The 25824-nt window shown below is 38.1% G+C and overlaps 1 protein-coding gene across 6 annotated transcripts in view; it reads left to right on the top strand.

The window, feature by feature from the left end:
• Nucleotides 1–12599, top strand: part of tln2b (talin 2b) — a 119395-nt gene extending 106796 nt beyond the window's left edge. For 5 of the 6 annotated variants that reach the window (XM_077567340.1, XM_077567335.1, XM_077567336.1 and 2 more), the window contains 7 exons: nucleotides 714–819; nucleotides 3014–3138; nucleotides 5706–5831; nucleotides 6255–6317; nucleotides 6406–6588; nucleotides 6669–6794; nucleotides 7869–12599. In XM_077567340.1, coding sequence (XP_077423466.1) covers nucleotides 714–819; nucleotides 3014–3138; nucleotides 5706–5831; nucleotides 6255–6317; nucleotides 6406–6588; nucleotides 6669–6794; nucleotides 7869–7997 — 858 coding nt within the window. In that variant the 3' untranslated portion in view covers nucleotides 7998–12599. The remainder of the gene's footprint in view (nucleotides 1–713; nucleotides 820–3013; nucleotides 3139–5705; nucleotides 5832–6254; nucleotides 6318–6405; nucleotides 6589–6668; nucleotides 6795–7868) is intronic. The other variant, XR_013294352.1, reaches the window with a different exon arrangement.
• Nucleotides 12600–25824: the final 13225 nt, after the last annotated feature.

Genomic DNA, 25824 nt, shown 5'->3' with positions numbered 1-25824 from the left:
AAAAAAGTTTGGCAGGATTCTGACTTTATTCTCAGAATTCTCACTTTTCTTCTTAGATTTCAGACTTTAAAGTGAGAATTCTAACTTAAATCTCAGAATTCTGTCTTAAAAGTAAGAATTCTAAGAATAAAGTCAGAATTTTGAGAAAAAAGTCAGAATTTTGACTTTATTCTCAGAATACTGACTTTAAAGTGAAAATTGTAAGAATAAAGTCAGAATTATGAGATTAAAGTTAGAATTCTGAGAATAAAGTGAGAATCCTGCCAAACTTTTTTTTCTCTCTTCACTGGCCCTAATCCTCTTCTGTATTTTTAGTATATACCGCGGGCCATTGTTAAATGGATAGCAGGTCGCAAATGGCCCCCAGGCCATAGATTGAACAGTGGTCAATTTGCTAAAGGAATGATGTTGCTAAATGAAGGTACGCTGCTTATTAAATGCTAACATTAGCCATAAATATCTGCTTTGTATTTGTCCACGCTGTCAGGAAGCTCACATAAGTTTGCTGTTTGCATGTTCATTGTCATCTTACAGTTTCTTTAAAAAAAATTAAAAATTAAAAACTTTTTTTTAAAGTGTGCATGGAGCTTGATCAATATATACATGTGTCGCTTCTACATAATACAATGAATATGAAGTTTCGGAAAATCTCAACTTTTTGGGGGTGAAATGCAGGAGTGGTAAACTCATATGTTCTGGTTGTGTGCGTTCAGGTGCTGCAGAGGCCCACGTCGGAGCAGAAGCACCAACTGGCCGTCCATTCGAAGCACGTGGCGACATGTGTGACGGAGCTCATCCAGACAGCCGAGGCCATGAAAGGTGAGTCCGACTGCCGCATACATGCTCGCATACTCACACACGACACAATTAGCATTGCGGCCTTTCATATTTAAGCTGTTTTGTTTCCTCTATAAAAGTCGAATGTGACAGTGAGACATTATCAACACTGTGAGGCAAATCCTCTAAAAGATTCCCATTATGAACTCAATTTCATAAACAGGATTGCGGAGATGGAAGCGATTAAGTTGAAGGAGCGCTAATCCCCCCCCCCCCCCCCCCCCCCGCGCATGAATAATATCGCTAAATGTCGCAAAGCGTGAGCGATGCGCCACAATCCGTCTGTGTCGGGTCACTGCAATCACATTAGAATATTGAAATTGGACCAAACAGTGGTTGCGCTGCAGAATTGCTCCGAATGAAGCTCAGCTGTGCTTATGATACAAATATGTTGGCTGCACTGCTGCGTCTGACAGCGGTAATAGATTGTGTTTGAATGAGAATTAGATTTCAGAGCGTACACCAAGACGCGCCGGGGCCATCCACTTGATCTTTTTAACGTTCCATGTGCTCTCTCTTTCCCTCACCCCTCTTCTTCCCTTGCTGCCTCAGATGGAGGTAAGTGCGCTGTGGTGTGTTTTCTTCCCTGGATCGACTTTCATAGGGTCTAAAGGGGGGGTTAGAGGGGGTATAGACGGCTGGAAAGGTGGGAGAGTGCAGGGCAGATTTCCCCTGAGCTCAACGTAATCTTGGAAAACACGTTCCCATCTGCCTTAGCAAGCTGTTCCCAAAGTGCTGTGTTTTATAGACCTCGGTAAAAAGGCTCATCAAAAGCCAATTGCTTCCTTTAGTTTCTCTTATTTAACTTTGAGGCATTGCAGGAAGCAAGCAAAGTTGAGCAGCAGTTGGAGTGTTATCAACCGTTACCCTAAAAAAGTAACCTAGTTACTCATCACTTGCTTTAAAATGTAACATAGTTGCTACTGATTACTTGTGTAAAAAGTAACTTACAGTAGTTATTTTACTTACTTGATTTTAAACCTTACGTAGTTACTTTACTAAATACTTGATTCAAAAAGTAACTTACTGTAGTTATTTTACTCATTACTTGATTTAAAAAGTAATTTACCGTAGTTACTTTACTGATTACTCAATTTTAAAAGTAGTTACTGCACTGATGACTTGCTTTCAACTGTAACATAGTTGCTTTACTGATTACTTGTGTAAAAAGTAACTTACAGTAGTTATTTTACTTACTTGATTTTAAACCTTACTTAGTTACTTTACTAAATACTTGATTCAAAAAGTAACTTACTGTAGTTATTTTACTCATTACTTGATTTAAAAAGTAATTTACCGTAGTTACTTTACTGATTACTCAATTTTAAAAGTAGTTACTGCACTGATGACTTGCTTTCAACTGTAACATAGTTGCTTTACTGATTACTTGTGTGAAAAGTAACTTACAGTAGTTATTTTACTTACTTGATTTTAAACCTTACTTAGTTACTTTACTAAATACTTGATTCAAAAAGCAACGCACTGTAGTTACTTTACTGATTACTTGCTTTAAAAAAGTAACATACAGTAGTGACTACAGTAATAGAGTTACTTCTAAAATAAAGTAACTGTAACTAGTTACTTATTTTTTTGCGAGCACAACACTGCCGGTAAATACATTTTTTATTTAAATCTAAAATAAAGGCAGTCTTTTTATTACATGACATATTTAACCATTAATGTTGTAATGGCAAAACTCAGCATTTGTAATGTACATTATTTATAAATATAGCAACTAAATTAGGGGACCACCTTCAGTCACCCAATCTGGTATGATTTTTTTGTTGTTGATTTTTTGGGCACAGAGTATGCAACAAACTTTAATACTTTGGTTTTTAGCTGACAAAAAGCCCAAATAGCGACTGTACGTCCATCTTATAAACATAAATCTCTCTCCTTCCTCATTTGCTGTTACTCAAGTTGTCAATACGCCGAGAACGATGATATCGCTCTCGGACGGGAATGGGAATTTGAATACTCCCACAATGCATTTCACTATGTTCAAACTGTAAATACCAACATTTCCCTTCCTTACGTGTCATTTGTTTAGTGACCTCAGCGAGCAATAATTCGTAATGTGTTAGATAAGTCGTTACCTGAAAAATGTGCATCACTGCTTGTGAACTAAAAGATTATTTTGTGAGTCAAGAAAAACATGCACTCTCATGCCTTTCAGGCTCCGAGTGTGCGGACCCCGAGGACCCCACTGTCATCGCAGAGAGCGAGCTCCTCGGAGCAGCGGCGTCCATTGAAGCTGCGGCCAAGAAACTAGAGCAGCTGAAGCCCCGAGCCAAACCCAAGGTAAGATGTGCCCTGCTCGGCCCTCTCCGCCCACACAAACGCAGGTTTTTCCTATTAATCAGCAGGGAGCCGCGTTGCCCCATCGTAGGAAAAGGTGACATTATCTTCTGTTTCCATGCCGCTATCTGGCTATCGCCGCAGATGAATGTTTCTTTGTTCCGGCTCGCGCAGCTGGTCCTCTGTAAACTTTCTTGGACTTTTTTTTATTTTGAGCTCTGTTGCCAGGGAGACATAATTGCCCCGCGGGGTCGTCAAACTTAAGTTGAACTGGGTTTAACCCTGGAGAACCCAAGAACCCTTTTCTTCTTTGGAAAATTATGAATTATACATTAAATGATTGCTATAAGTTGACTGAACACCAAAATATATGTTTTTTTCAATTTTAACCCTTGTTTTTTGAACTAGCTCAGAGTTGCTAATTTATCAAAAAATATATATAAAACATACTCCTAGGCATTCCGCAACATGATATGAAATAGATTAACAAAAAAAACACAATTTTACCATCTGATGGTTTGCTGAGAAGATGGTTTTGTTTGGATTGATTTCCAGCTCAACAAAACAGCATGTTGCCAGCCATCTTGTCACCACCACTCTGGCTCATGTAAGTGCAATATTCATCCACTAGATGGCCCCATGCAGGGGTCAGAAGTGGCACTCTGGACTTTTAAAGTTAAATTTGTAAAAAAAAAAAAAAAAAGGTCTTTGTTATTTGAGTAGCAGAATTTATAGGGGCCAAATTTGACCCCGTGGGTTCTCCAGGGTTAAAAGGGTGCGATGGACTGTCGTGACCCTTTTTCCTTAAGAGAGGGCCTCCATCTTATTAAACGTATTTCCTTTTTGTTTTATGCACTGTTTCTCATTTCAAAACTAAGCTGGGTATTCTCCCTTTACCTAAATAGATGGGAGATGATTAAATCCTGTTGTTTGTCGGCATGATTGTGTGTTTTGTTTTGGGGATGGTTTAATCCCTCTTGCATCTCCCCTTTGTGCTTTCCTGCTTCCCTTTACCTCTTCCAGTGCACTCAGTAATTGTCAGATGAACCTGCTGTCTGTGTCATGTGAAGGAGCCCATATTTAGGTCAGCCCACTTTTAATAAAAAAATTTAAAAAAACCCTAATGCTCTGTCTCATACTCTAATTCCATGAGGTCATTTATTATCAGGCCTCTGTTTTTTGTGTTGTTTTTCTATAAAAGGAGATTAGTGAGTTACATTTCTTTTCCCTCTTGCAGCTGTCACTGCCTCCCTCTAGTGATCTCATTTGATGCATGAAAAGACAATTTAGGAGGGAAATACTGCTAATTGAATCCCTAACTACCGACTGTCCTCTATGTTTAGAATCAAGATGTTTTAATGTTATTTGAAACCTTCTAATTGATGTTTGCGTTAGTCATAACTGAACGATTATGTGCAGAGGCAGAACTAATCAAGTGGCAACTCCGGCGTCGTTTTAAGAGGAAACGACTTTGTAAAATAGCGCCCCAATTTCATCCCACTGTCGCTTCCATCCAACCTTTTTAATCCTCTTTGCTCCCGCTCCTCATCCGTCGTCACCCTTAGCGAGGATGGAAGCGTTGGTTGTCCCATCCCCCGGCACATGCATGTCTCCTTGCCTCCCAACCCCCTCCCAGAGCCTTTGTAGACCTGGAAGACTTCTCTGCAGGGCTCTGTCTGATATGTTTGATATATTAGGTTGTTATTCAGTCCAACTATGTATCAAACATATTCCTACAGTGTCCCGCCTTGTCTCCTGCCACCTGTGCCTTTTGTGTTTCTGGAGATTTTGGGTGCACAATCATGTGATCTCTGCTTGACTGTCGCTGAACTGATCGTGGTTAGTTCAGGTCCTGTGCGGTCAAAGTCATACTCACTTTTGTGTTTTAAAGTGAAATATTTTTTTATATGACTTTGGGTGCTTTCTTTTAAAGACACTTAATGCTGAAGTTGCATATATATATATATATATGTGTGTGTATATATATACATATATATATCATGACTTCATTAGTTAACTCACGATTAATCGCAAATTTTGTATCTGTTCTAAATGTAGAATAAAATATTTTTTCCAAGTTTTCATTCTCTTAACATAAAAGTAGAAAAAAATGTTAAACTGATAGAAATGTGTCTGCATCTTTTAGTCATTGATACAGTAATTTCATAATAATTCATCAAATTGAGTTAAAAAAATGTACTGTGCAGTAAATATTGATATTGAGTTGCGTTAAAGTCATTTTTCTGTCACTAGATGGCATAATTGCATTTGTAAGATGGTGACCGCTCAGTGCATCTAATCTTTAACATGAAGTAACTTGTGAAATTATGTACATTTTTTAAATTGTGAAATACAACATTATTATTAAACTTATTACTGCTAAAATTTTGAGACTGGAATTCCCCCAGTATATGCTGTCTAAGTAAGGAGCGGTCATTAATCGCCAGGTTAAAAAATAATTAGTGGTGCTTCACATGCACATCTGTTTTCATGTCAATCACTTTTCAAAGTCGATTTTTGGGCGGCAACCCTGGACGTTGTCTGACATTCTCTTCTTCTTTCACCTCCAGCAGGCTGACGAGACGCTGGATTTCGAGGAGCAGATTCTCGAAGCGGCTAAATCCATCGCCGCGGCGACCAGCGCTCTTGTCAAGTCTGCATCAGCGGCCCAAAGGGAGCTGGTGGCACAGGGCAAGGTCAGTCACATGTCAGTCAAAATGCTTTCGGAGCCGCTGACGTTGATGTTGTGAGGGAGTGTTTGTATTATTAGCTGGCCGAAATGAAAAAGGTCTAGTATTTGTGGTAAATAAATACTATTTTTTTTCTGGAGAGCTCAGTATTGTTCATTCGGTAATTTTACAGATTTGACATGTCATCATCATTGCTCTCTTTTTTTCTTTTTTTTTTATGTTTTAATTTTTTTTCAAATTTTTTTTTAATTTTTTTTTTTATTTTGTATGTGGGTGAGTATGTGTAAGTGCGTGTGAGTGTGTGTGTATTCATTAGTTCACCTAAAACCTATTTTAAAAAATCCCATACCGCTCACCTAAACCGAACAGGAGACCCGAGGAAGGACCAAAGAAATTAGATCTTTTTAAAGTACCCTATGTCACTCTCAGGTTGGGTCCAATCTAGCCAATGCGGTGGATGACGGCCAGTGGTCGCAAGGACTCATATCTGCGGTGAGTATCATTGTCTCTACTGGCAGACAGAACATAACACAAACCTTACCGACTATAATCCTTTTTCTTGGGATGTCACCTGCTGTAGGCCCGCATGGTCGCCGCGGCCACCAGCAACCTGTGCGAGGCGGCCAACGCGTCCGTGCAGGGCCACGCCAGCGAGGAGAAGCTCATCTGCTCAGCCAAGCAGGTGGCTGCCTCCACAGCTCAGCTGCTGGTGGCCTGCAAGGTGAAGGCGGACCAGGATTCCGAGGCCATGAAGAGACTACAGGTAAGGCCTGCTGTTAGAATGCTTGGAGCCACTTATAAAGGTATGCATACTAATTCTGGCACTTCGTCTTCTTCCTAAAGGCTGCTGGCAACGCAGTTAAGCGAGCCTCAGACAACTTGGTGAAGGCGGCTCAGAAGGCGGCCTTCGACAAGACGGACGACGACAGTGTGGTGGTGAAGACCAAATTTGTTGGAGGCATCGCTCAGGTACTCACTGTACAGATGTTGTACAATTGTGAGGATTTTGACAAGGGAGGAATGAGGGAAGTGTAGTTTTACTGTCACCAACGTCCAACATGAAGCACTAATGCCACCTAGTGACAGAAAATTGCCTCAACGCAGATTTATGAACTGTTACTTTAATGACTATAAAATAATACGGTTTTTTTTCAGGGCCGATACCGATAATAAGTAGTCAAGGACGCCGATAATCTGGAAATTTTTTGATTTGGAGCCGATATTCATTTTCACTAAAAGGGAAAATAGTGGCATTAAAATTTTGAAAAAATACAAACTCTATCTCTTATTTTGGGGGGGAATATTAAAGCATATCTTTACTTTTAGGGTTTGTAAAATATTGGAGTTTTTAATGAAATAAAAAAACTTAGTTAACAGACATATTTGTTTTAAATATCTAACAAAAGGTTATGGGATCTCCCAGGGGCAGTAGCATGTTTTCAAAAGTTAAATAAAAACTTAAAACAATTGTTTTCTACAGTGAATAAAGTATTTCGAAATTTATATCTGAATACTTGAAAAATATCTGAAGTATTCCATTTTTACTTATCTTAGTTTTCATTTCAAACAAAAACAGAAGGTGCAGAGAGTTCCCGCGGTCAGCAGCATCTCTGAAAATGTAAATTAAAAAAATAATATTTTAATGAGTAAATTGTCAGGCTCAATTTAAAATGGTACCAAAATATGACAGTACATTTCCATTTTCGCTGGTGGGAGGGGAAAACATTTTTTTTTTTTTTTTAATGTATTTATTTTTGGGGGGTCAATAGGCTACTTCCATTAGTAGATTTTTTTTTTTTTTTTATAAAAAATAAATATATATATTTATTTACCCACTTGCATAAGTGTGCTTTTTACAGTTTTCAATATTTTTTATTGATTTATTTTGTTTTTATTTTATTCAAAAATAGAAAAAATAATACTTGCTGGTATGCGATTCCATACCGCCGATTTTCATTCCGATATTGTTAAATGTAGAAAATGAATCAACGAAAGCTCTGCCACCCAAACCGCAGGCGTGTCAGCTGTTTTCCTCCTCCTCAGATCATCGCAGCTCAGGAGGAGATGCTGAGGAAGGAGCGCGAGCTGGAGGAAGCCCGGAAGAAGCTGGCCCAGATCCGACAGCAGCAGTACAAGTTTTTGCCCACCGAGCTGAGGGAGGACGAGGGCTGATGGTCGGCCAAAGATGGGACGCTTTCACGCCAGCGCCGCCGCCGGCTCTTCTCTCATCCGACCCAGGATTACACAGCACTTGAAACAGGCCTGTTTGGTAAGACGACCAAGTGCCTGTGCTCCGTTGTGTATTTTTGTGTACGTGTGTGCGTGCGTGCGCTGACGTTTTGATCAATAATGTCAAGACGGTACGATTGAGTCGTGAGAAACTTTGTGAGTGTTACTGCGTCGTTAAAAGTTACGATAATGACGTGAAGAATTCTATCGTTGTTACTGAATGTTAGTTTTCTAGTCAGTGAGCAAAGGCAAAGCTAAGGGTCCTTAGCGTCACTTATTATATTTGAAAGGACCAAAACAAAGGCAGGAGGGGTTTGTCGCACTTCACCACTGGCTTGCATGCACCATCAAATTAATACATATCAATGAAGCTACTAACCAATAGCGTAGTAGAGCATAATGGCACTTATCACTTACCATAGCAAAATCAAGAGCTTTTTTCCAAAACGCTATATATGCCACATTTAAAAAATAATAATAATAATAATGCTACGCCATTCTGTTGTGTACAGTATCGTTTGTTGATCATGTTCAGACTGAGCCAATGAATTGTTTTAACAGGATAAATTTATGATTGAAAAAGTTTGCTGTTCTGAGAAAATATTTTAAAAAATCTGAATATTTCAAATGGATTTATAGCATTTTGGAAAAGAATCCTTCCGATTTGGACTTTGGGGCTGCCAGAGAACCTAAAAATTAAAAAAAAAAAATCGATTTATTCTTGACTGATATTTTAAAAGGAAAATAGTTTTTCTTACAGAGTGAACAAGAAAGTTGTGTAATGTGACCAAAATGATCTGCTTGCTTGTCACCTCACTTCCTTTTTGACAAACACAAAGTCACGCGGCAGTGCAACAATATTGCTGTTCAAACGTTTTTGGTTTTTTTTTGCACTAATAACAATACTGAAGTATTGCAGCGGAATTTCTTTGAACGCTGCTTAGCTATAATGGAAATCGACTATGAAAATAAGTTCATCACTGTTAATGACGACAGCAAATTGTAAATAATACAACTTGACATCTTTTTTTTTTTCCCCCATTTCAACTTCAGAGGTTCCGTTGCACTTATTATAAAATACATGCGAAATATCAGCAAAATTTGCAAGGCACAAGTAATTTCAAAGTATTGATTAGCAATATGTTGTCATGAGTGAGTAATGTAGTCGGTAGGAATTATGACAATAAGATAATATTGTACTGTATTGTATTCAAAATGGACTATTTTTAAGCAACAACAAAAAAAAAAAAACGAGAGCAATACGAGCATGGTGAAGCCAGGTTGCACGAACACACTCATGCAGCATGCAACATGCTCCCCAGAAATTTTATGGCAAATCCTGTATGCTGAAATGTGAGCAAATTATTCTTTTTTGCCATCAAAACTCAGTTTCATAAAATTTCATTTGAGTTTTGTTTTTTTTCTTCAAATGACCTGTAATTATGACGGCTCTACTAAATCCAGTGCTTTACTTTGTGTCAAAGATTTTTGCAAGAACAAGCGTTTGTTTCTGCATCACCGGCATGTACATGCGACAAGCTTTTAAATACTTTTAACGATTAGGATGTATTTCACTTGGGAAAATGTGTCTTGGATGTACGCCACTCACAAAAAGTTTGGGATAAGTGAATTGATTCCAACTGTCAAATTCTTGCTTTTTAATTTTTGTTGCTAATTGGATTGTTTTGGGGTTTTTTTGCAATCTAGAGATATAAGATGTTTTTTCTCTTCCTTACTAATTTACAACTGTTTTTATTTATTCTGAAATTGCAAATTCCCCCTTCTCTCATTTTTTAACGCACATGTTCGATGTTTCAATACTTTTGCACAATTAGTTTTTCTTCCTGGAGCTGAATATGAAAACGTAGAATTTTTCTATTGTACATTTAGAACAGATATAAAAAATTGTGATTAATCGTGAGTTAACTAGTGAAAACGTGCGATTAATTGCGATTACAGACTTTAATCGCCTGACGCCCCAAATTTTTTATATTTTCTTTCCTTTAAAAAAATAAATAATAATTCACTGCCGTTGAAGGCTATAAACGTCAAAAATTAATTTTAACTATTTCTATTAGTTTAACATTTTTTTCCACTTTTGTTACCAAGAATATGAAAACGTAGAATTTTTCTATTATACATTTAGAACAAATATAAAATTTGTGATTAATCGTGAGTTAACTAATGAAGTCATGCGATTCATTTGTTTTTCTTCCTGGAGCTGAAGAGCAAAATTCACAGCAGGTTTGAGCCGTTAATTTCCTGCTCCGATTAAAATGAGCATTTCAACTTTTTTCCCCCCGTTCCTTTTATTTCTGCCATCTCAGACCAAGACAAAAAAAAATTATCAAAAGTACTTGCCATTGCGAGTAAGTAGCCACTAAGACTGGAAGAGTCACAGAAAGGCAAAAAAAGTGAACGTCCTTGGAAATGTTCATGCAAAAAATTAAAAAGTATTGAAACATTGACTATGTGCATTCTAAAATGTAGACCTGTCAAAATGTTAGAGTACATTTCAGGTTTGTCCTGAAACTTTTTGTGAGTCGTGCGCATTTTAATGATAGCCTTTAAGGCCTCTTTGTCATGTCAAATATTGACACGTTTGTAACATTCACGTTTATCCTCAATGGTTCACGTAAGATGACTGCGAGCTGACGACGAAGATCTTGCACTGACTTGTATGTTTTTTGGAACGCAACGAGCCTATTGGATGCACTGAAATTGCTTTCGATAGCTCCCATTGTTTTAAATCTAACATTCCTTCAAACACTTCCGAAAGGTACGAAATTCAAGCTCCGGTTCAGGAACCCGGTCCAGTACGTCTTCTATATTGGGAATTTGCCAGCAGGTTTATCTCCTGCGTTGTGTCTTAGTGCCTTACTCGAGTGTGTGGTGCAAGCAGCTGAAGATCCGTCCTGGTTGGAGCTTGAGCCTTGAGAACTTTTTTTTTGCCAATTCCCATCAAGGCCTGACTGAGCGCAACACGTGGAGTCCTTTGCCATACGATCCAATGCCTTGGCTGCCGGCCTATACCTGCCTATATTGCTGTCGTGGATACCTTTGGGATTTAGAAACTTGGATGGAATACTAACTGCATTCCTTGAGCATGTTTGTGTTTGAAGTGATGAGAAGTTGTTTAGAAAAAAATAAATAAAAAATTAGGAAGTTGGGCTGTTCTTGTTCCCTTATCTGTCATCGAACCACTTTAAAATGTCTGTTTTTACCAGTGAGAATTACCCTGTGATGCAGTGCTGGGCAAAGGTTTGAGGCCGACACTAGCTTTGTTGTTTTAAAGATCAATGAAAATATTGAATACGGTACTGTACATTATTTTAATTTTTTTTGAAGGTAAGCATACAGTATAGTGAAGCTCTAGATGAAATTTATTTATCAAATATTGTGTATTTTTTATTATCAGTAGTTATTTCATTTTATTTTATTTTTACTTTTTCATTGTTTTACTCTTCTGTTGTCTTACTTAATTTTTTTTCTTGTTTCATTTGGACTACCCCCCCCCCCCCCACACACACACACACACACACCACCCCATTTCAGTCATCATCTACGTTCTTATGTTTAGAACTGCTTCCTTCAAAGGAACCCAAATTGGTAAAGTAGCTAACCCACACTCTAAAAACAGTTGAGTAAACAAATAACCCAATTTGGATTATTTGGGTCCTTAACCCAACGGTAACTTTTTTTGGGGCACACACAAAAAATATATATATATAAAAATAAAATTGGAAACAACGAAGAAATCTGATCGTTTTGTATAGAACAATCCAGAAAGTTGAGTCGTTGATCAGTTTGACCCAACCAACTGTTTTTACACTCTAAAAACTGTTGGGTCAAAAATAGCCCAATTTGGGTAAAAAAAATAATAATAAATTACCAATCCACTGGGGTCAATTAGACCCAACCCTAAAAATTTTATCATTTTTTAAATAACAACCCAGAATATTGAGTCAAATTGAAGTAACGTATCAGTCAATTTTTTTTACCCAAATTGGGCTATTTTTGACCCAACAGTTTTTAGAGTGTAAAAACAGTTGGTTGGGTCAAACTGATCAACAGTCAAAAAGGGATCGACCCGCTACTTGGGTCGATTTGACCCAACTATGAGTCAAAAATAACCCAATTTGGGTCAACAAATGGACTAATCCATTACTTGGGTAAATTTGACCCAACCCCCAAAAATATTGGTAATTTTGTATAAAACACTGCTTATCTTTCAATTGTTTTTGCTACACCAACCAGTGGGTTAGGAAAACAACCCAGCATTGTCTAGTGTATTTAAAATGTTTTCTGGTACAACAACAAATCTAATGACGGGCCAGTTTTTTTTGCCCAGCACTGTGTTATTGTCTGAATGATTTGTGCAAATATTCAAGCAAATAGCGAGGAGGGAAGTTGATTGTGTTATGAATCGATGTTGTGCAAAACCGCGTTTAGTTTGATGACTTAATGCTCAATGTATGATATTTATCTGGTCACAAAAGTATTTTTTGTATTCATCACAAAATAAAAAATAAAAGTCCAAGCAGATCTGCTTAGTGTTTTTTCTTCATTTGGGTGCCTTTCTACGTTCTTTCCAGCAGGTGTCAGCATCGCGCTGTGTAGTTGAGCTTTGAAAAGCCTTTCAGTGAAGTCAGACCAAATATAGAAATAGTTGATGTGTTGGTTTTTTTTGCTCTTCTTTGTCCACAGTTCAGACTTTAAATCACACACTCATTCCCATACTGATGTTTAAGCCAGTGATGAGCTCACAATGTTACAACCACACCACTCGAAGATGCTCCAATTAATAACAAAAAGCCTTTTTGTTGACATTTCCCTTCCTAATGGGGTGCTACAATAGTGGCAGGCACGTGGGAAGGTGCAGGGCTTGTAAAGGCTGTTCAGTGGTGTCCCACCCATCATGTACTGAGAACATCTCTGTGAACACCATATATGGCTCTTTGCACACATCCAAGGCCAAGCAGCAGACAAAGCGGAGCTTGTTAGCGGTGGATCTCACCTTGCTCTCACTCTCAGTGAGATGCTTGTCTGATTAGCTCTGACATGTTTAAGCTTTCATCATAACCTCTGGACACAAATTATGTTTGTTTGTTTGTCTTCACTTGTTTCCCTCTCCTTTGCTCTCGTTAGCCTTTGCTAGCTTCTCCTGCCAGTCGCTCTTGTTAGCGGAAGTTAGCCGCTCCAGCTAGTTCTTGCTAGCCACTCTCATTCACTGCTCTGGCTACCACCTGCTCGCTCACTCCAAATGGCTCTGTTGAAAGTGATAAAGCAAATAGTTTAAAAAAAAATCTAAATGATGGAATGGCTAGTGGCTCTCTATCCCACTAGAATAGATCCACCGCTGAATCTCCACTCTCCACCAAAACAAGTGCAATCTGTAGTAAAATAACCTTTTTTAAATCACCTACTTGAGGATCCTATGTGACATGTTCACAAATCAAACCTTGAGTGGAGGAAAACATTTTTGCTTCAAAAAAAAATGTCTTTATTGACTAAAATTTTATGAAGAGAAATCTTGCATGTCTAGAAAAATCTCGCCAGCAGAAGTCGTCAACCTATTTGAAACTGAGAGCTGCTTCTCCACAATGGATTAGTGTGAAGTGTCATGTTTATTTTCAGTCTTGTCTACTCCCTGTCATGTTTAGCTTCTGTTTTCCTTGTGTTTTCCCCTTGTCTTGTCATTTCCTGTTTTATTGTGAAAAGTCTGACTCCTCTCGTTTCAGGTCACTTGCCCTTCCTTGTTTGGTGTCTTTGTCAACCCTGATCCCTGATTGTGTCCACCTTTCCCCATTACCCTCATGTGTCATCCAATCAGTGCCCTCAGCCAGGTGTGTCTTGTTATGTCATTAGTGTTGGTGTATTTAGTCGGTTGTCTCCCCCCTGTCTGTGTCGGTTCATTGTTGCCACTGTCGTAAGTCATTCGCCACGTCACGCTGACCTTTTTGCCTTATCAGGATCCATGTCATGCTGTTAGTTTTGCCTAAGTTGTTTTGCCATGTTTAGCTTCATGTTTTGTTAGTTCCGTTTATTTTGCACTTTGAAGTTAGCTTTTTGATTAGAAATTAAAACCTCTTTTTTGGACTGCACCTCTGCCTCCTTGCTCTGCCTTCCTGCATCTGGGTCCTAAAGCCCCCACTCTACTGACATGAAGACCTACCAGTTTGATACACATTTCGGAAATGTATACATTTTCATTTCATTCATCAAAATGTTATTAATAATAAATGCTTATCATGTATGAGAAGACTGATTATGCTAATGATTTCTCAAAATACTTGGGAATCAAATATTAACTAATTTACTGCCAATGACGGTTATAAACGTCAAAATTTATTTGAACTATTTCTATTAGTTTAACATTTTTTTCCACTTTTGTTAACAAGAATATGAAAACGTAGAATTTTTCTATTGTACATTTAGAACAGATATAAAATTTGTGATTAATCGTGAGTTAACTAATGAAGTCATGCGATTAATTACAATAAAAAAAATAACCCCTAATTTTTTATAATCTTTTTTTATGAATTTATGATAGTGAATGAATTCATAGGAAAAGATTCACTTTTGTAAATCTCTGCCAGGGTTCACGTTTTCAAATGATTCATTTTACAATTTCCCTAGAAAATCACAATGCCCCATGACTGGTTAACTATTTTTACAACAGGCCCGCAGGCTACAAATGTAGTACTTGGAGGTTACATTGTTTTTAATTTTAATTTATTTATATCACATATTACCACCTCCCACTTATTTTTCTTTTTCTTTTTTGTAGTGTATGCTGCAGTCTACTGAAAGGTTTCGGCACCTGTGGGTTAAGATGTTATTGTTTTTATTATGAAAGAAAGAAAGAAAAGTATCCAATTTTGCTTCTGCTTTGGCTTTTTTGCAAATATTTTTGGGGAACGTGAGAGGAAGCCGGCGTACCCGAAGACTCCACGCAGGAAGGCCGGAGTTGAGATTTGAGCCTGAGAACTGTAAGGCAGACGTGTTAACCACTAGCCTACTTTTCACTTTTAATCCTCCTAAATTCTTGTGTGAAGATCCCTCTCCTGTGGCAAGCCAAGGAATTTTCCAGCTGACAAGTAGCACTGTTTGGCTTTCAGTCCATTTTGTCCAGGAAGTTGTCACCCCCCCCCCCCCCCCGAAACATGATGTAGCCCACAAAGAGAAGTACTTGCCATTTCCAAGTAGAAAACAGTTTGTATGTACGTTATGGCCAGTGTTACTGTATTTGGAATTCCAAATGAAGTGAGGTCATCGCGCTTAAAGGAAGTCACATTCCATGCTTATGCGTGCTCGCTGAAGCGACGCCGTGGAAGATAAACCCAATATTCATCAGCTGACGGAGCGTTCTTATTGCTCGGGTCTGGAGCGCATGACTATTTTAGGTCATCGGCACTACGTCGGTCACATACTGTACTGTAGCTCCTCCGCTTTATCGAGCGTAGTAAAAAGGAAAGGCCTTTATTTTAATAACGTTCCCTATCCAATATCATCATTTCCAGCTTCAAATTGCAGGAAGTCTCCGCAACATTCCCGGAGTTTTCTAATGCCGGTTTTTGTGTTGAATTTGCTCATTTCCGCCAGATAACGAGTGGGCGGAGCTTCCGTGTGGCGGTCGCTCCGCTGCTGCAGTCTGTCTGCGTGCTTTCTTAGCCAACATGTAAGCAAAGGATGCCGCAGTATTTCTCCGTCAGCAATGACAGCAGGGCTATATTGGGACAGAGCTGAGACTTCAACCTCCCCAGCTAAATTTGGACAAGTAACAGCAGGAATCTCCATGAAACGATATCATTTGACACCCACTTATCCCGTAGTTGAGTTCCTAACTGGATTCCTTGTGATTTATTTAAATTTTCTTATATCGTGTTTTTCATGAACCCGTGCCGCGTGGACTAGAGGAAGTGTGGTTGCCGACTGCAAGTGATCCGCAGTCTATCTCCTGGGATTTAAATCACAGCGCAGTGAAATGCAACACTCAGTCCATCCCAAGCTTCTTAAGTCTTAATTTGGAAACTTTGCTTGGGGCTCGTGATATGGCCGTCGGGCTGCTGTGGCCTCCACGCCCCTTTTAGAGCGGAACAAATAGTCGGCCCATGCGCGAGTGCTGAGGAGGAAGAGGACAATATCTTCAAGAGACGATACTGTGTGGGCATAGCAGCGTGTCTTCAATTAATTGTAAGGTCCCCCAGGAAATGGCATTTAATCCCTCACGGAGGCAACACACACTCTTAAAACTGCTAGGTTGAAAGTATTCTAACCTAATTCTAACTGTATGATCGCAGTGAGCAAAAGTATCACCATATTAAAATGACAGCTTTAAAATGCCTTTTTTTTTGTAATATTTGAGTAAACAAAAACTTTTTTTTTTCATTGTACACAATTTATTTTATTTTTAAACAAAGTATAGAATATTTGGTACATAAGAAACATGCACCTTGTTTAATTTAAATAAATAAATAAATTTTAACATATTTTTTTTCTGTTTTTTTCTGGTCATTGTCCCATCAATGGTGAGATATTTTTAGAACAGACCCTTGGGCTACTCATGTTGTCCTTGGGGCTAGCAAATACCCACTGCCATTTTTTTTTTCAAGCGACAATGCACATTTACTAAGCAAAAAGGCATCTTTGCAGTGTTTCTTGCCCCCCCCCCCTCCTTCTCCAAGATTAATGGTGAGAAAAGCCGTACAATAGGCCCGTCCTTTTAGCAGTCAATTGTTTTTGGGTTGTTATTGTTAATTTATATATTATCGAGGATTTTAGGAGAAGTGCTCATTCTATTATATATATATATATATATATATATATATATATGTTTCTCATCAACTAAACATGAACGTGAATTTGAGAAAATTCCATTTGCTGATAAGATAAAGTTCTTAAAATCATTCTTGAGGATATTAGCTAACAAGTGAGTCATACGGACACTTTACTGTAATTGAACATTAATCAGCATTTATTATAGAAGATGCAATAGTCCATTGGATGAGAAGGGAGGGGGGAGAACACCAACAAATTATGCTAGCATAATTATTAAGCATTTGTTTTTAGGCTCGTGAATTATTTTATTTATATATATTTATTTTATGAGCTGTCTATGGATTCCATTTGTTGTTTTATTTCCTCACTGACTAACCGCACACTGTCCGCCCGGACCCGACTCTTTCCTTTTTCTTTGCGACGGTCAAACAACAGGCCTCACTGTAAGAATGCAGGTGGAGCGGAGACGCGGGCATTCCTCAGCGTGGCCAAACCACGGCGGCCCACTCGGTTGTCGACACAAAACCACAGTGGAATGTCTCCATCACTCTTGTTTCCCACATAACATGTATAGGCTGTGCTTTTGGTTATTTTTGTGGCTGCATCGACTTCCTGTTAGAAGTCAAGAAATGCTCGCTGACTGAAAACCAACTTTATGGATGTTTGGATGAGGATCTCTTAATTAAGGTAAATGAGGAAGCCTAAAAATAAGGAAAAATCAGCAACCTTTCAATTTCTCTAATGTGGACGATTTGGTTTAAAGTACACGTCGAGACATTTTACAGCCTTCCCCGAAAGGAAAGAATCATAGCTCATCTTTGGGAGCACACAAAGGCTCCCTGCAAGTCTGCCTTGGACACAGTGAGAGAAAGACACACAGCCCATATATGGACACGTATACAAAAGCGTCCCCCTCAAACACGGAAACACCTCGGCCCGTGACACCAGAAGTAAATGAATGAAGGCAAATGTTTAAAGAGAGCTGTCAACAAGATGCTGCGCTCTTGTGAGATACAACACCCGTGTGCGCGTGCGGCAATAATTAGACTACTGTAGTAGTTCACTTAGTGAAAACAAACGGTTGCATTGTATTTCTTTTGCTTCTGACTAGCATACAAAGCTCTAAAAGTTGTTGTGCTATTGAATATTCCAACCGTAACATGATGGAAACTAAATTAGCATTTCGTGTTTTTCCCATGGAACCTGAATGTCAAAAAAAAATGTGTAAAAGCAGTGAAAGAGTGGAACCGTACGGTTCAAAATGGAGGCTAACCAAAACAGTGCTTTGTAGTGAGCGTTATTTTGTTCTCTATATATTTTAGTCGTTAGCCCATCTGCATCGTTATCTCAATAAATGGACTCCTCGGAGTGACGTTTACTCGTTTGCTTAGCAACAGGAGGGCCAACACAAGGGTTAACTAAATAAAAGTAGGCGAAACATCACCCTAATCGTCCAAATCGCTGAAATTATTGACACAAATGTTCTACTCTTTATAGAATATTAAAAGAGTGCAGACTGGCTGGCCAGGCTAACACAACCTGAGATCAATTCACCACAACTCAGTGCTAGCTAACGTAACATATGCTAGTCTTTTGACATGTTTTAGCTCGCACGCCGCTCATTTGAATTTTCTATAAAACATTTTTTACATTAGTATACTCTTTATAGAATATTAAAAGAGTGTAGACTGGCTGGCCAGGCTAACACAACCTGACATCAAACCACCACAACTCAGTGCTAGCTAACGTAACATATGCTAGTCTTTTGACACGTTTTAGCTCGCACGCCGCACATTCGAATTTTCGATAGAACATTTTTTACATTAGTATAATGTACAATATTCACATGACCTAAGAATATTGTACAAGTGCCTCTTGACTGTTTGTAAGGACATTCATCTAACGTTAATCCGTAGCGACATGCATTAATACATTTAGTAATGATCCTTTTTGGTGAGTATAATGACATTTAAATGTGTTTTTTCTTCTATGTTTATTTCCACAGAATATCAGGCTCATTTTCAAGTACATCTTCTTTAAGAGCTGTTCTTTTCTTTCTTTTTTATGCTGTTGTTTTGTAAGTCTATAAACATTATAAAAAACATGCTAGGAGTTAGGTATCTTTCTCAACCATATTTAGAAAGCACTTTAAAACACCCATTGCTGCAGGTGCAGTACATGGAGTAAAAATCAGTCATGCAATGATGAAAGATGGGTAAAACAAAATTAGTACCACAAAAATAAATTATTAAATGTAACTATTGTTTCAAATATCTTTTTTTCCCACCTCTCTAGACCATGCCTTCATGTAAATAATGCTTAAAATATATATTTGTAACCTGCTCTGTCAGGTGTAGAATTAAATTTTCCGGCAGGATTCCTGAGTGCTGCATGAATTCTAAATGAATCATGACAGTTCCCTTCCAATGAACCCCCAGCCCCCCCATATTCCCTTCTCTTCCTCTCAGTCAAAGCCGAGTGAGCAGCATCAGATATGGCCGACATTCCTGCTTCTCGGTGTGTCCCCATCTGTTGGGGAGGAACACAAACAAACAGTGTGGGCGGAGTACCCCTCCCTGCGCCCCCCTCCAGAGGCCACAAATATTTCACCATCATGACCTCTCGCCACATTTTGTGTCTGCAGCACTGGCAACCTTCGCTTTGGGTCTTGTTACTGCAAAGCTCAGCCTTTCTTGTTTTGTTTAGCTTTTTTTATGTCCACTCTAAAGTCCAATTAAAGTACAATCAAAGTTGTGTAGTGCTGCAACACATTTGACCAATATTGCCATTCAAATCAACACACTGTCAAAAATAAAGAAGAGTTTACTTTCACTTTGCTAACCAGAAGAATGGCAACTGTTGAATTGTCCCATAATGTTCCAAATGAACTCCTTTACATTGCCTTGGCAGGATACTTCAAATAGAGCATGCCCATAAAACCAAAACTGGACCTCTTATTCTTTATTCTTGGCCCGCTCCCAAAAAATCCTCTGAACAGTGTGGGAGATGACAGATCGTCTCATTTAACGGCAGTTCACTTGTACCGAAAGAACTTGGCAGATGCTCACCATCTGTAACTCATTCACTGCCATCGACGGCTATAGACGTCCAAAATTCATTGGAACGATTTCTATTAGTTTAACATTTTCCCCACTTTTGTTAACAAGAATATGAATACCTCGAATTATTATTTTTGTATTAGAACAGATATAAAATGTGTGATTAATCGTGAGTTAACTAGTGCAGTCATGCGATTAATTACGATTAAAAATTGTAATCACTTGATGCCCCTAATTTTTAATCATCTTTTCTTTAAAAAAAAAAAGATTATTAAAAAAAAAATAAGAAAAAGAAAATATTGGGAGATGACAGATCGTCTCAATTAACGGCAGTTCACTTGTGCCGTGCTAAAGAACTTGGCAGATGCTCACCATCTGTAACTCATTCACTGCCATTGACGGCTATAGACCTCAAAAATTAATTTGAACTATTTCTATTAGTTTTAACATTTTTGCCACTTTTGTTAACAAGAGTATGAATACCTAGATTTTTTTTTATTATTGTTTTAGAACAGACATATAATTTGTGATTAATCGTGAGTTAAGTAGTGCAGTCATGCGATTAATTACGATAAAAAATTGTTTTTTAATTTTTAATAATCTTTTCTTTAAAAAAAAAAATGTAAAAAAAGATTATTATAATTATTTTTTTTTTTTACTATATCTGTTCTAAATGTACAAAAAAATTCTAGGCTTTCATAATTTTGTTAACAAAAATGAAAAAAAAGTTAAACTAATTCAGTTAAAATCAATTTTTGACGTCTATTGCTGTCAATGGCAGTGAATGAGTTACTGGAGCACCTGCAGAGGAAGAATCTGACCTTCAGAGCAAAGGAATTTAACTCCTAAAAGACCTCAAACCACTGATAACTACAATAAAGTTAAACTGAACTGTGTAACAGTCGTAGCACACAAGAAAAAAGACATCAAAGACTCCACACACACACAAAAAAATCCTCATACAGTACGTCTAACATCAACAGTAACATGAAGAGTATTCTCTGTGAGTTACACCTCCAATGACAGATTCATTCTTTGCCAGGCAGTATTGTGTGTCACCGCCTTGTTGCAACACTCCAGCGCAGGTCCCAGTTAGCCTCACTTCCAGCCAAGTACAGCTCCCAATCTATTTAAACGGATCATCGCTTTGATTAAACCACACCGCATCCCTGACCCAGCACGGCTTGAGTTGCACCTTCGGGCTATGACACGCACTCTGATTATGCGCCGCCTAATGGTTATGACCCTGCATGGCGCTATCTAATTCCAGTGGATCTGTATATATATATATCTGGAGCAGGTCTGCACAAATCATCAGATGGCATCCAAAGGGGGAGATTGCCAAGATAGTGCTGCTCACAGTTTACCCGAGCGAGAGACTTCAGTATCCCTTCAAAGTCTGGCCTCGGGTCCACTTAGTTGGATGTTATCCAACGTAATGTCTGAATTCTTCAGAATGAACTAAGCTTGTTTAAAAAAAAAAATAAAAAAATGGTGTCGCTTTCAGGAATCCCCCGCAGAGGAACGCTCGCTATTGCTAGCTAACGGCTAGCCCCGAGGAACAGAAGCTATCGTTTTAGATAGTTTGATCGTGTTTGCTCGGCTTGAAACCGGAAAAAAAAGTAGACCGACGTGTGCCGGTTCGTTTTTTCTTATCACTTATAACAGCTGTTATGTTTCCTATCTCATTAGATGTGTTAAGATGAGAGCTAAAAAGTCGACTAAGCGATCATCATAAACAACTACGATTCCTACGTAGAATGTTTCACTTTTATCCACCCAAAATACTTCACAGCTTGGCTTACCTTAGCTAAAAAAAAAAGTATTGACTTCACCTAACATTAGCCTCAAGACCAGATAGGAGTTAGCAACGCGGGAATGCTAATCAAAGAATGCTACCGCACTCAATACATAATACAATACATGAGAATGTATTCCAACATGGCAGCCGCGAGCTTGTGTGACATCATGGAGTAACTATCTTTTGGTCGATATCAACGACACAACTGGAACCAGACACTGCAATGACACATCGGTATTTAGAAATCCCCCTGATTGAGTCCCCTTTAAAACGATTTGATGGAATACATCTAGCGGTTGGTGGGAATGCGTCAAGCATCAGAAAAGGTAACATTATTAGCTAACATTAGCTAAATGTCAGAGCAGCTAATAAACTCAACTGAACTAGCTAACAAGGAGTATGTCAATCAAATATTCCTTTTTAGTAAAGTAATCCTCGAAAACAAAACCAGTAGCATTGGAACCATTTATCGTTACTGTTATTGACGTCTACTTCGACTAATGATGTCTCCTAAAATTGTCCATTCAAGAAATAGGCTATTTTGATGCTACTTGTGCACACCGTCACTTTTACAGCCTTGTTTATAACCGTCGCCATTGCTTTAAAGACGTGACGTGGCCTTATTTATCGGGCCCGCTCTTAACTATCTGGCATTGTGGGAAAGTGAAGATGAGGTGAATATGCATTGGGCTCATTTACAAGCACCTGTCAAGAGCAGCTGTCGCTTCTCTCTTAAACAACTGATTCAAACCGCAGAGCCAGTCTGGATCAGGGGGTTCTGCATGCCTGATGGGTCCAGAACATGCAACAGTTGTCTGGTGGTAAGTGGCTGTTCACTGCCAATGACATTGTAGCAACGTGCTTGTTGGAAGGGAATCTTATATTATCCTCATATTTGATTCATACATGACTGCAAGCAATGGGCTGCAATTCAATGATATAACTGACATTTATACACTATGGACAAAACATTAGGTACACTAAAAAAAATGCATAGCAATGGCAATTAGTAAAAAAAATAATAATATTTTTTTTTAAAAATGACTACTACTGCATGATACTAGCAATCCTAGTGAAATTCTTATTTTTTTAATTTATTTATTTTTTTCTTCTCTGGAGTGAAATTCTAATGCGATATACACCTAGTCGAGCTCCGAGGACTGCAGACCGGGACAATTAGCGGCAACCAGAGTTTGAAGCAAGCACGGTGAAGCAGCATTTAGCTGTTATGCTGCACGCAAATGGAATAAGATGTCTCGTAATAAAGATTGTGCAGGTGTACCTAATGAAGTGTCTGTCGCTGAGCTTTTTCGGACGCACTGGGAGAAAACACGGAAGCGTTTAACAAAAGGAGAGAGATCATCAAAACAAGCGCGTTGAGCCTTGTTTGCTATTTTTACCGCGTTAAGATGTCGACGGGGAAATAACATAATGGAGCTTATTTTCATTCCCAAAATGCCACTGATAATCCGCCTCGCAATGACAAACCTTCCCCTGGGTGCGGTACGGGAAATTACTGTTTGAGATGATAAGGATCACATTACAAATAGTGAGGAAGAGCGCTTTTAGGCGTTTTTTTTTTTTAAGATTTATTTAAGTATCCACAGCAGTCAGCCATGTTATCATATAGGATTAAACGTGTCAATATGGACAAAAAGTATACAAACAGTTAGATAATGATCAAACTTCATTGGGTTGTTTACAGATTTAACATTATGTATCATCTTTTTACTGTCAAATTCTGACCTTTTGTCCACTGCGGGTGCATCACTTGTTTGAAGGTGGAATAAACGACACAACCTTAAGATTGTCTGAAAGAGGATCCTAAATGACTTGACTGATTGTGATCCGACATGAAAAGAAACAGGGATCACGTTTACAAGTAGTGCCAATCACCATTAAACAAATGCCTCGCTGTTACGACAAGCTGGCGTGTAGATTAGCAACATGCTTTGCTATTATTGCGCATGTCAGTCAAGATGAGGCTCGGAAAGCCCTACAATCATTTCCGTCTTAATGGCACATTTCTGGATTCTTCTTTAATTCTGCGAGTAGTCATTCGCTAGGCGTGGCGACAATAATGTATAAAACCCACCGAAGGCCGAACAAGACGGGAATTATTTTAAGAGACGTATCTAATGGCATTGGACCTTGGACACTTGGCACCCGGGCTTGGATGCATATTACAGACCAAGGCAGGTGCATGAAAGAGAAGGCGATCCTAAAAATATCCGAAGTATCTTTGTAAAGATTATAGAAGACGCTGGTGTGTCCTTGGTCCGCACCCTGCTGGGACTCAAGGCCTGCTTTTCAATAAACCATATTTTGCATACTATTCATTCAAATGTGCAGTATTTATAAAAACTTATTTAATACACACAACTGCTTTTATTTTATTATTATTCTATTTCTTAAATCAAGTTTTTAGTGGTTTATTTGTAGATAAAAATTTAATATAATTAACAATAAAAGCTACTAAATAAGGCATATAGACATGCCAATTAATATGTCTGAAAATAACTATTTAAAACAAAGTACAACTTTCTGCACTGCATCTTCCTGACAGCTGTTTCTAATCATTTGGTTACCTCATTAAATTACATTACAGGAGGTTCTTCCAAACTTTAAAAAAAAAAAATTGGTGTGGCCCAAAAAAAGACATCTATTTTCAAATGCCATAACATCAACATTTAAATTAATCATAAACTAAAGACTCTAAATTGCCCGTTGATTGGCCAGCAGCCAGTCCAGGGTGTACACTCTAAAAACAATTGGGTCAAAAGTAACCCAATTATGGATCAAAAATGGACCGATGCACTTTATGTGTCAATTTGACCCAGCTATCTGGGTTGTTTTATACAAAGTGACCCCATTTTTTTGACCCAAGTAAGCGATCTGACCAATATTTACAAGTTGTTTTACACTAAAAGACCCATTTCTTGACTCAAAGCTCCTCCTCAAGTAGAGGATCGCTCCATTTCTGAGTTATTTTTGACCCAACTGTTTTTAGAGTGTGCCCCGCCTCTTATCCAAACCCAAATGCATTCTTAAAAATTCTGGGCTATTTTCCTAACCCACTCACTGGCTTGATCCATATTTTGACCCATCAGATTAGGTTGAAAATTTGATATTTGGCATGTTATAGAGCTGAAGTTGGTCACTATTTGTGTACTGAATATGACGGAAATTTGATGTAATATTCTTAGAAAATGTCAGTGGTCGTTGGATGACCTACGGGGTAACACAGCTGACTTTGGACAGGGGTTCAAATCCTGGTTAGGGTGGGAAAATGTGTGGGTTGTGTCAGAACTGGCATCTGGTGTAAGAACTGTGCCAATATTATATGAGTCACTTGCTGTAACAAACCCTCACAGGTGAAAGTTACTTCTTCTTCTTCTTCTAAGAAAATGTTGATATTGAAATTTGTATCATGTTTTAACCTATTTCTTGGTAGCTTTATTTCAACAGTATGGGTAGTTGGGTCCCAGTCTAAGCTCTGATATTAACTCATTCATTGCCATGAATTCATTAAAAAAAAAAAAAGATTATTAAAAAAGTACGGGAAAAAGGCGTTTTTTTTTTTAATTGTAATTAATCGCATGACTTCACTAGTTAACTCACGATTAATCACAAATTTGATATCTGTTCTAAATGTACACCAAAAAAATTCTAGGTTTTCATACTCTCGTTTAAAAAAAAAGTGGATTTTTTTTTTTTTTTTACGTTTATAGCCGTCAACGGCAGTGAATTTTTTATTTTTTTAAAGAAAGAAAATATTATTAAAAATTTGGAGCGTCAGACGATTAAAGTTTTTAATCGTAATTAATCTCATTACTTCACTAGTTAACTCGTGATTAATCACAAATTTCATATCTGTTCTAAATGTGCAATAAAAAAATTCTAGGTTTTCATATTCTTGTTAACAAAAGTGGGGGGAAAAAATAAACTAATAGAAATAGTTCTAATTAATTTTTGACGTTTATAGCCGTCATTGGCAGTAAATGAGTTAAGTCGCACCTGAGTACAAGTCACAGGACCAACCAAATTATGAAAAAAAAAGTTTTTCGTACAGTCCAAAACAGACACTGTCAGACACACAACTTATCCCCAGTTTCCAAGGAGGACTTCC

This window comes from Vanacampus margaritifer, chromosome 6 (assembly GCF_051991255.1).
Source record: "Vanacampus margaritifer isolate UIUO_Vmar chromosome 6, RoL_Vmar_1.0, whole genome shotgun sequence".
NCBI lineage: Eukaryota > Metazoa > Chordata > Actinopteri > Syngnathiformes > Syngnathidae > Vanacampus > Vanacampus margaritifer.
Note: the sequence above shows the minus strand (reverse complement) of the source record. Positions and strands in the feature narration are given on the sequence as shown.